We start from the raw sequence: 11,010 nt of genomic DNA, 5'->3' as shown, positions 1-11,010 counted from the left end.
CAAAGATGAGGATGGATGAACAAGAGATCAACTTTGAGTTTGTGACAATTTGCAGACTCTAGTCAGGGGCCACATATTGGCTCTGTTGACTCTAGTCAGGAGCCGCTGAATGACTGTGCGGACCTATGTATTTGAGTTTGCAGAGCCAATTTAAAATTTGAGTTAAAACTCGAATTCTCTCAGAACAAAAGTCTTATGGTTTATTTTTTTGTTTGTTTGTGCTATACATAAAAATTTATTGCACAAACAAAAACAGGGACTGGGGCTCTCTAAATTGTATGTTTTTACAATGAGATGTTTTAAGGGTATTTTTTTCTCCTGATGTAATGCACTTTGGGCATTAATAAAAAAAAGAGGTCGGTGGCAAGTACAAGTATTAAAGTATCACACATATAGGGGTAGGGATCAAACGTAAATAGGGATCAATTATATTAAATTTTTATACAAAAAATGTGGGTAGAGTTTACAATATCACAACATTTTACTCTAAATTACATATAAAATCATACATAAATACAAAAAAATTAGAAAAAAAAAGAGCAATTGACCCCATTCATCCTATATATCTCTGCCTTTGCACACACCAAAGTTTTTACCGCCTTTTGATTTAAAATTATTAATTCAAAAGGTAAATATTATAAAGTCCAGAGTCTTATTTGGTAAAATACATAGGAGGGGAAATTTGTTTTTCCGGTGACAGCAACGGATAAAAAAAAATATATATATATTTCGACAGAAAAATATATTGTGGTCTATGCTAGAGCGAGAATATTTTTCGATCCATACTAAAGAATAAAGATATTAAAAGAATATATTTTTCGGTTAATTTTAGAGATGGGAAATACTTTTCGGCCCGTATTAGAAAAGTAAATCTATTTTCTAGGCCATGCTAGATTTCACAAATATTTATGGCCCATATTAGAGAACAGAAAAATATTTTCCCCATCCTTGCTTTTTTTTTTTTTGTCCGTTGCATGTTTTGCAACTGTAAATTGTAAACCAAAGCAGGTTGGGATGTAATATTTTATTCTCACCCTACCTATTCTTCAACAAAAGACTGTTGAGTTCTTAAACATTTAATATGGAAATAAAATTATTATTATTATTATTTTTTTTTTTTTGAAAAACTGATAGCAGTGAATATGGAAATAAAATTATGAGTTTGGTTAGGGTGTTATGTAATATGCATAGCATCAATCGTCTGTGCTCCGGTTACAAATCTTGATTTTTGTGGTTCAAACCATCAATCCTAAAACAGTTAAATTTAATCTTCATCTCAAAATTTTGTAAAAAGAAAAAAAAAACACAAAACACATACTTTTTAGAATTGTTTGCCAAAAAAATTTAGATAGTGATAAAATCAATCCTACCAGACGGTCTGCATTTTTTTCAAAGCATTGAATTTAGTATCTTTTGATTTTGCCAGATCTGAGCCACCAGGCCGGCTGTGTATTAATTTATGAAAGAACTGGTTTGCACAAGTCAGAGCTTCTGAGATATCTCATTACAAGTGTAGATAATGGAGTGCGTATCCTCTGAGATATCTCATATTTTGCGTGACTGACGTGTCTAAAAATATGACAAAAATCTAAAAAGTAGAGTCTAAATTAACATGATTCATGGTTGCAAAGAGCAAATAAATTATTTTCTTTGATGTTGCCTAAAAACAGAATAATTTTCTATGTGAAAGCCAAAGGAATGTCTGTCCTAAAGAGCAACTTTATTAATTGTACACAAAATAAGAATAATAAAATATTTATAATACATGGATGGCCTCTCTTCTACATGCAGCATCCAACAACTAGATTAAGGAGCTGCCTGGGGACTTGGTGGTTTTGAGTTTGGAATTGATCTGTCTTCTTCTCCGAAGTCAATCCCTATATATTCAGAGTTTCAGACTATAATTAATTGATTGCTTTATAAACTTAATTTCTTCTGAAAAGATCGATAGAGTACGTACCAGTTGCCTTGTTCGATCTGTGTGAGAATACGGGCAGCGTTAGTAGAAGGTAAGACATGAGAGGCGGTTACAAGTAAGAAGAGGATGCGCGCAAATGCAGAGGACAGAAAGAGGCCTCGTTGCCATAGTAGTCTTAATTATCTTGTTTTTGTTTGGGCTATTGATACATGTATACCAATCCTATATTAGCTATATATAGACGGTTGGGGCCATTTAGGAGTTTGGAATCCAAATAAGCGTTGATTATTAATCGGATGACCTCAAAAGTCACATTTACTTGTCAATATATATAATTGAGGAGGGATCTCATTACCATAATTTTGAGTTACCACAGTTTCCACAATCATTTTCTACATTTTCAAAGTTCAAATTGTCGATCCAAACCATTCAACATAATCTCCACAATAAAATAAGCTTCTCAGTGAAGAACATATATATCTTGCTAATTAAATGAAGAAATGGACCTTATAAAAAATATATGACCAATATTGACCTTCAATTAATTATACATGCACATTGACAGCATCATTAAACCAGGTACGATTAATTGTCTTTTTAAATATATACGATGAAATGACGTTTATATATATGTAATATTGTTTGTCAAGTTTAAATTTTTTTTAAGCATGAATCTCAAAGCCTTATGTTCTAAAGAAGTTGGTTCAACTGTTATGCTTACTACATATATATCACAGGCCCAAATGTGAAAATTATGGTCTGTCCGTAAAAGATGCCTTCATTTTCATTCTGTTGCAACCCCATGATTAAATTTAGAAGTTCTGAGCCCAATTAACACAAGACAGAGACGAAAACGTTTTGACATGCTGACCAGGAAACCATGCTATATATCTAGTAAAATTATTGTATTACCTCAGGTATCTATAGAGCTATCTATTAGTGTATACCATGCTTTCAATGAATGAATTAGAAAATTTCGTTTTCGCTCCTGGAATGTGCATGGATTAAATGACAAAGCTAAAAGGTGATTATAAATCAGGAATTAAAGCAATTCTAATTAACAGACTTGAGAAGTATACAACAGTGACCCAGGAGAAACCAACTCGAAAACCAAAGATGTTAAAATTACCAGAAAGTCACAAATTTACCCCATGTTGATGAAAATCATTGAGTGGTGGAAATTAAAAGAAGGATAATTTCGTTATCGTAGTTACACATTTTGTGGCATTATAGGTTAGTATTTGATATATATTTCGGTGGAGGGAAGAGAGACAATATTATGAAATTTCTCTATTTAATCTATATTTTCTCTATTTATCTCTTACATTCTTACAACAGAATACAAGTCTATTTATATCCTTAGACATGACTCTTAAAATTCGTGCAGTAATTAAAACAAAACAAAATTCAAAACAACTCAAAACAGAAAACAGTGCAGCACAGTAAATTCTAACCCTTCGGTACTAAAACTGCCATAAATTTTTATAGGGAACTCCAAACGACTTGAGACTTGAACCATCAGAAACTAGACTCCAAGACACATGGAATAGACTCCTCATTTGTCCAGAATGGTGTAGAATTACCCTTTTAAATTCGCTCATTAATCAGCCTAAAAATCTGTCCACCGCAGAATTCAATGGGATCCTAACTTTAATAACATGATTAAGTTTATATTTTCAACATTATAATCCTGAAATCATCTTCAATGCTCATAAGAACTGCTAAACTATGTATAATTCGATACCTTGTCATTCCAAATATTAATCACAGTCAAATTGCATGTGGAATAACACAGTAGAACTACGTTAAGGATTAATTGGTTATTAGCATCTACTATACTGATCATCTCATCGTATATTCCAACACAAGCTGCGAAAACAAAGACGACTTGTCTTCCAACAATTTTGCCGGTGTATTATGTTCCACAACAACACCTGTTTAAAAGTAAAAGAATAAATAATTTTGTTTAGAATTCACACAATGTATCCAAAAAAGATAATGCACCGCATCTTCGTAAATATACCAATACAAAACAAAATGGCACAACAAATTATTTTGATCAAGAACCACCTCTAGCTAAAAATAATATAACTTAAAAGTTAAAACCCATATTCAAAGAAACATTATTTTCAAAGAAATTGGTCCAACAAAAACCAAAATGTAATTGAGGGAACACTAACCATTATCAAGTAGGAGCACCATATCACTATCGAGCACTGAGGTGATTCGATGTGCAATAGTTATCACAGTCGAATCTGAGAACTGTTGCCTCAAAGTCTTTTGAATCAAGCTGTCTGTTGCTGTATCGACCGAAGCCGTTGCTTCATCAAGAACCAAAATCTTGCTCTTTTTCAGAATCACACGCCCAAGGCACACCAGCTGACGCTGGCCCACACTCCAGTTCTCTCCGCTCTCTGTCACTGCAAGTAGAGGGTTGCTAAGATTGTAGGAAAACTAAGACATGCTGAATAATTCGGTTTAGGCCCCTCATTAATTTGGTTGAATTGTTATGAGAATATGCTATGTTGAGTTTACAATCAAGGGAAATTATTTTCCAGGCTTTATGAAGGCCTCAAATATTGGATGTTGTTACCAGTATTTGGATAATGTTGAAGCTGGTTGCAAAAGATTAATTAATAAGATTATAAAAAATAAAAAGTTAGTATAACAAAAACAGCAACAAGCAAATATGATGGAAACCTGGAGAGTCGAGCTTCAATTCCTTCTTCCTGATTTCATCTCCTAGCTGGCAACTATCCAAAGCCTACACCAAAGATATAAAAGACTAAAGTCAATCATCAAATTATTGTGTGTCACTAAATTCGTATATATTATTGTTCAAATTTTATACATATTTTACTTTGCAAAATAGATACGAAAAAGAATAAAAAGGGTCAAGGTTGTGAAAATTTTGAAAAGTATGCTTTCATGAATTGAAAGCTATTGAAATTATTTACCTCCCATATCTGAGCATCAGTGTACTCCTCAAGAGGGTCAAGGTTGTTTCTAATTGTTCCTTCAAACATGGTGGGGTCTTGCGGTATGATGCTTAATCTGGACCGTAGTTCATGCAAACCGATTGTACAGATGTCAACATTATCTATCAGTATCCGACCTACAGTGGGATCAACTATACGAAATAGAGCCTGGATCAAAGTTGACTTGCCGCTTCCTGTTCTCCCAACGATACCTGTTTTCTTGCCACCAGGAAAGGTGCATGTGAGACCTCGGAGTACAAATGGAAGTTGTGGTCCGTATCGAACCTGTTAAAAAAAAAACAATATGAGAAGGATCCTTAGAATTGCCTCATGTATGCTAAGAAAGCTAGATGTACACTTTCAGACTTCTTAGGTCAAATTACTGACTTTGGAATCTCTAATACAGAAGCTACATCAACTTTTCTTTAGAAAAAAAGTTCCTTGGGAAGTTTCTTGGCCTAAGGATTTATTGAGCCACAACACATGCAAGCCTTACAAAACTTATATTTTCTTAAGCATTATGTTCAGGTTTAATCACATCCAATGAAATTATAAGCATGGGAAAAGGAATTAAGTGTACCTGTAGATTTTTAAGCATAATGTCTCCTTGTGCTGGCCAGGAATTATCTAATGACAAATCTTTTGGAGTGGAAAGGGGGGGTTCGCTAGGGATATTTGTATATTGCAATATTCTCTCAACAGATATTATCTCAGTTTCTAGATTGCACAAATTCCAAACAACCAAAGTTTGTAGCATGTTCAAACTAAGCCCGTAAGTCACCGCAAGACCCGCGAGCCCTGTATTCAAGAAGAAAAATAAAAAGCAATATGTAAATTTCAAATAATAAATCTGCTGCAATTTTAAATTAGACCAATGAACCATCTTTACTTTTAAGTATTATGGGAAGGAAAGGAGGAATGTAAGGACTAACGGAAAGGAAGAGCATCATTAAATATTTTAATTATGTGAAAATGCAGAGGGGTCTGATATTATTAAAAATTATTGGACTAATTAAAAATTCTAATCACAAATCTTCATCAATCCTAAATTGCAACTACACTTTGTGCATGTATTTATAAAATGGCCTACCTGGATCAATCACTCCAGCTGGTATAGTCACTAAGAACACCAAAGAAAAAGCGAAGGTGAGAGACGAGATTATGTCAAGACGAAAACAGAGCCACCCCATGGCGCCTTCATTGTAGAATTTGGGCTGGGAATAATCATCCACCAATTTCCCATTTCTCCACTTGAAACCTGATTCTTTGCCAAAACTTCTAATCGTGGTAGAACCTGTCAGAGACTCGGAAAAATGTTGTATAATTGGAGCCTCGCACACACCTACTAGCCTTGCCAATTCTCTTGCCGTCTCTATGTAATATCTCTGTTTAAACAACAAATTGTATGAGCAATGAATTGCAAGAACAACAATGAAATTCAAAATCCCTCTCCTACCGGCAATTTGCAGAACACTCCAACAACACTATTCATCATATGCAAGTCAGTTTTTTTTATTAAGGAATTTACATTAATCCCGTGTTGTGTCTTTTACCCCGTTTGTATTGAACAACTGTATAGTCTACCTAAATAACAAAACCCTCCAATTTTCTGAAATTGCGTACTCACAAAGCATATTTAAAAGCTAAGCTTGCTTTTAGAACAGCAGTTTTGGTCATGTACTAATAATGAGGTCACAAGAAGGAAATTTTATATATTGAATGGTTAGAATTTTAAAAATTCCCATGAGAAAAATAAAGGTACCTGGTACCAAAGGCACAAGGCAATCATAGGAATGAACACAACAAACACTTGCCATACAACTTGTGACATGACGGCTATGATACCAAAAAGTTGTATCAATGCAAAGGCATAACTACCGATTTGCCATGGTATGATTATATCAACCTCAATCTGATCTGTTGAAGCCTGAAAGAATTAATTAAAAGAAAATTTTATATTATGCCACTCTTATGACACACTAATGAGATTTTATAGGATATCAAAAATGAAGACATAAGAATAAGAGAGACCCCTGTATTTTGGATTCTGATTATTTGGTGTCTCTTTTTTACTTTCATTTAATTTTTTTTATATAACTAACTAATCGCAAAAAAAAAAAAAAAAATAATCCATGACTAACCCGATTGAGGATCCGACCACTTGGAGTAGAATCGAGAAATGACATAGGCGCACGAAATATACTCAAGTGCATCTTGTCAAATAAAATGGTTGCAGTTTTGTAGCCTGCCGTGACAAGAAGCAAAGCCCTTGCTAGTATGAGCAGAGAGCTGCCAAGTGCCAGTGCCACAAATACATATATAAGCGTCAAACTACTGACAGGTGGGGTCACGTCCTCTGACACAGGGGCAGCCCAAGCCATCCAGTAATTACTTGCTATTTGAAGGACTTGGAAGGAAATTTGTGCGAGGAGGACTAATGGTACCAGTGCCCCTTTGTATGCCAATGTGATGTATTTCCAATAGACCCAAAACCCAACCTTCCCTTTCTCTCTTTCTTCTTCTGTTACAAGTTGTCCCTTTGGTATGTTAGGGTTTGCTTCTTCTGACGACGTGTCAATCTGGGTCTTCTTGTTCTCAATTTCCAGATTGGAACTGGAGGAATCTTCCATGCGGGAAAAGGAGTCAAGTGCTGACAAGGCGTCCTTGTGTGCAGAGACAAGTTCCATAAACTCCTTGCCAGATTCAAGTATTTCCTGGTATTTGCCTGCTTGTGCTATTTTTCCCTCTTTCATTACCTTTAAAGAAAAATTAAAACTGGTCAATGCACATTGAAGGAATGTGACAAAGAAGGAAAATAGAACCAAAAACTTACCAAGATGAGATCAGCAGCCGGCAGGAACTCGACTTGATGTGTGACATAAATCACGGTCTTAGACGCTAGAAGCCTCAATAAGCATTCCTATAAAAGTATCTATTAGTTAAGTTCAAAGAACAGTTATAAATGAAGAAGAAAGTCAAGAAATTAACCCAACCAAAAGTTGCCATAAACCAACTCTAGCATTCTACACTAATTATTTGTGTACTGTTTGGTTGATTGTTGGGTCAGCTTTGAACTTCTTGCAAATTCAAACTAGGGGGGAAAAAAAAAGGAAATTCAACCAAAAAGATTACCTTAAAGAGGTGTGACCCAGTATGTGCGTCAACAGCACTAAAGGGATCGTCGAAAAGGAAAATATCAGCATCCTGATACAGTGCCCGAGCTATCTGAATTCTTTGTTTCTGGCCACCGCTTAAATTAATACCTCTCTCTCCTATCATCGTCTGATCTCCATGTGGTAGAATTTCCAAATCCTTCTTCAAGCTACATGCCTCAAGTACCTTATCATACCGGTCCATATCCATCTCCGTACCAAACAAAATATTGTCCTGAATCTTGGCACTCTGTATCCATGTCAACTGGCTGACATATGCAACTGAACCACATAACTTCACCTCCCCAGATAATTTTGGCATTTCACCGAGTATGCATGACAGCAAACTCGACTTACCTGACCCCACTGTACCACACACTGCAACCCTCATGCCTTGCATCACCCTAAAGTTCAAATCTTTTAATGTTGGTTCCTCACTCCCCGAATCCCATGAAAATGTACCACTCTGAACTTCAACTGCCACGTTAGTACTCCCTTTGGGAGCTCTATGTACCACATTATCTGGCAAATCCTCTAAACACAAGAATGAGCTTATCCGATTTAAGGAAACTTTAGTTTGAATTATCATGGAAACAGTGTCAGAAAGGTTGTATATCGGCTCTTGCAACACCCTAAATGTAGCCAAGGCCGAAAGCACCTTACCGCTAGAAAGTGGTATACCCAAAAGAATGCACGTACCGAAAGTGACGACAGCCACAAAAGTCGGTGTTCCCGAGAAGAGAAACGTGATACCAGCATTAACGTACATGAATTTTTTGATCCAGCTAGCCTCGTTTTTCCTTTGATTGATAATTTTTTGAAGAAATTTCATCTCCCAACCCTGGAGTTTTAGAATTCGCATGTTGCGCAGCACTTCTGACATAGCCTTCATGCGGACGTCTTTAGCCTCCATCATTTTCTCTTCAAATTTCTCTAGCATACGGCTGAGTGGTAAATTGGCCAGCATTATCACAATTGTTGCAGCTAGAGCTGATACTGAGGCGAGACCGACACAGGAGTATAGTATGATCAAAGCAAGGGAGATTTGTATCGGTACCAACCAGAGGTCATGCATGTACCAGCTGAAGCAGCTGACTCGGTTGGCATCTACACTCATTATGTTTATCATCTCACCACTGGTACGGCTCTGTCTCGACCGGCTAGAGAGAGTGAGCCCCTTTTCATATATCGTACCCACTAGAGCCGCTTGTACCCGCACCCCAGCTTGTTGCAACCGAAAGGACGAATGCCTCATGGAGAGGCATTCGAAAATTTTGCCAACGATAAATGCCAGTACAAGCAAGTAACCTTTTTTTGGAGATCGTTGGGTACCATTTAGGTATTGCACAAAGTAGTCAATCAGGTATGGCCCAACATAGGTCGAGAGATTGTACACTAATGCATATATAGCTGTTAAAACAACTTGTCCCCAACATGTGAAAACCAAAGCTTTTGCGAGTTTAAAGGGTGTCACTCTACCATTAGCACCAATTTGTGATTCTAGCTTGGTTTTGAAGATAGGTAAGACCCCATTGATTGAATCGCTCTCATCTACTGTTGGAATGTCTTCCAGGTCCAATGTTTTTTTGTGGCCGACAGAGAGCAAGGGACTAATCCATGAGAATGTAAAAATGCTAAAGAACCCAGCATTGGTGAACAGAGAGGTATTTTTGGAATCACTGCTAGTACTGTTACCAGTACCAATGCTGTTACAAGAACCATTTAGGAGGGGTTCCTGGAGAAGGGAATCATCACCTTCATTTCTTCGCTTACCAAAGAAACCAGCATAGCTAAGCAACAGACCAGCTAAAAGTGACCCAAAATCAAAGACCCACAAATGTGAGTCGACAGTTAAATGATTTTGTAATGAGAGGAGACGTAGAAGAAGAGAATAAAGAGAAATTATTAGGAAGACAGGGAACCATACTCTAAGTAAAACAGGGAACTTTTCTTCTCTCAATCTTCCAAATTCAAATTGCATGTAGCAGAAGAAAAGAAACCAAGAAATGGTTCGGACCCCTAAATCCAATTGAATTAGGAAACCCGAATAGGAAAAGAAGTAAGTGAAAACAGAGAAGAAAAGATAGAACAAACCAAGACTGAGAGAGCTTAGATGGGTCAATTTGTAATACAAGAAATTGTTGTTCTCTACTTTCTCCTTGGACCTACCCTCATTACACCTTGTAGAAAGCCAAACTATAGAGAGAAAGAGGAAGAGAGCTACATGGCATGAAACAGAGCAGTAGTAGAAATAATCTTGGGGTTGTAGCAAGAACCCAAAATCAATGGAGTGGTGAATAGCCATTATTTATTTAGTAAGAGGAGAGGAGAGGAAGAGATAGGAGAGCTGAGACCTCTTTAATTTCTGTGCTTAATTCCTGGTTTTTCTATTTTCTTCTCTCCCCTTAATTTATTGTGGGTTTATACTTTATAGTTTATATTCCTTGGTGAGCAAGGTTCTCCTAGATGGCATCACAGTCACGTTGACGTTGGTGAAGAAAATAAAATGCAAATGCAATATTAAACATATCTAAAAGGTTCTCCTCCAGTCCTCCGTCAAATTGTTTTGTATTTTTCTTTTGTCTTTATTGTTGTTTTTGCCTCGGTGTAGGTGGTACTGGTACAGGTACAGGTATAATCAAACATATCAAGATTTTAGTTACCATTATTTATGTTGATCTTTTTGGTCCACCTTTTTTATTGTTTTTTTTTTTAATTAAGTCAGGGTTAAGGGACCGGGCAATATCTGATACGAATCTGTATTAAAAACTTAAATACGTATATTTGATATGTAAATATCTGTGCTCATACGGATATTTATATAGTATTAAATTTTAATTATTTATATTCAAATAATAAATATGGGACTGTCTAATTTGCTGCCGGCAGCACTTCGACGAGGTGCTTACTGGGTCATATTAGCGTATTTGATGTTCAAATAACAAATACAAACCGTTAGATG

General features: G+C 36.0%; 1 protein-coding gene across 2 annotated transcripts; it reads right to left on the bottom strand.

The window, feature by feature from the left end:
* Positions 1–3,663: 3,663 nt before the first annotated feature.
* LOC144554252 (ABC transporter C family member 3-like) lies at positions 3,664–10,397 on the bottom strand. Of its 2 annotated transcripts, XM_078302572.1 has the most exons (10): positions 8,029–10,397; positions 7,730–7,816; positions 7,038–7,652; positions 6,659–6,823; positions 5,987–6,281; positions 5,477–5,694; positions 4,876–5,181; positions 4,619–4,682; positions 4,099–4,338; positions 3,664–3,852 (listed from the first exon to the last, which is right to left on the bottom strand). In XM_078302572.1, exons 1-10 carry the CDS (start codon positions 10,351–10,353, stop codon positions 3,761–3,763), a joined length of 4,407 nt encoding a protein of 1,468 aa, XP_078158698.1. In that variant the 5' UTR covers positions 10,354–10,397; the 3' UTR covers positions 3,664–3,760. The 2 variants fall into 2 exon arrangements, with proteins under 2 accessions (XP_078158698.1, XP_078158699.1); XM_078302573.1 differs by lacking the exon at positions 3,664–3,852 and having other exon boundaries at positions 4,198–4,382.
* Between the last annotated feature and the right edge of the window lie 613 nt (positions 10,398–11,010).

This window comes from Carex rostrata, chromosome 5 (assembly GCF_964058835.1).
Source record: "Carex rostrata chromosome 5, lpCarRost1.2, whole genome shotgun sequence".
Taxonomy (NCBI): domain Eukaryota; kingdom Viridiplantae; phylum Streptophyta; class Magnoliopsida; order Poales; family Cyperaceae; genus Carex; species Carex rostrata.
This window is presented reverse-complemented; position numbering and strand designations above follow the sequence as displayed.

Coding starts and splice junctions, on each gene's coding strand:
- LOC144554252 (XM_078302572.1), bottom strand. CDS start 10,353: ATGGCTATTCACCACTCCATTGATTTTGGGTTCTTGCTACAACCCCAA. Junction 7,817..8,028: donor CTGGGTCACACCTCTTTAAG/GTAATCTTTTTG, acceptor ATACTTTTATAG/GAATGCTTATTGAGGCTTCT. Junction 5,182..5,476: donor TTATGCTTAAAAATCTACAG/GTACACTTAATT, acceptor TTTTTTTAACAG/GTTCGATACGGACCACAACT.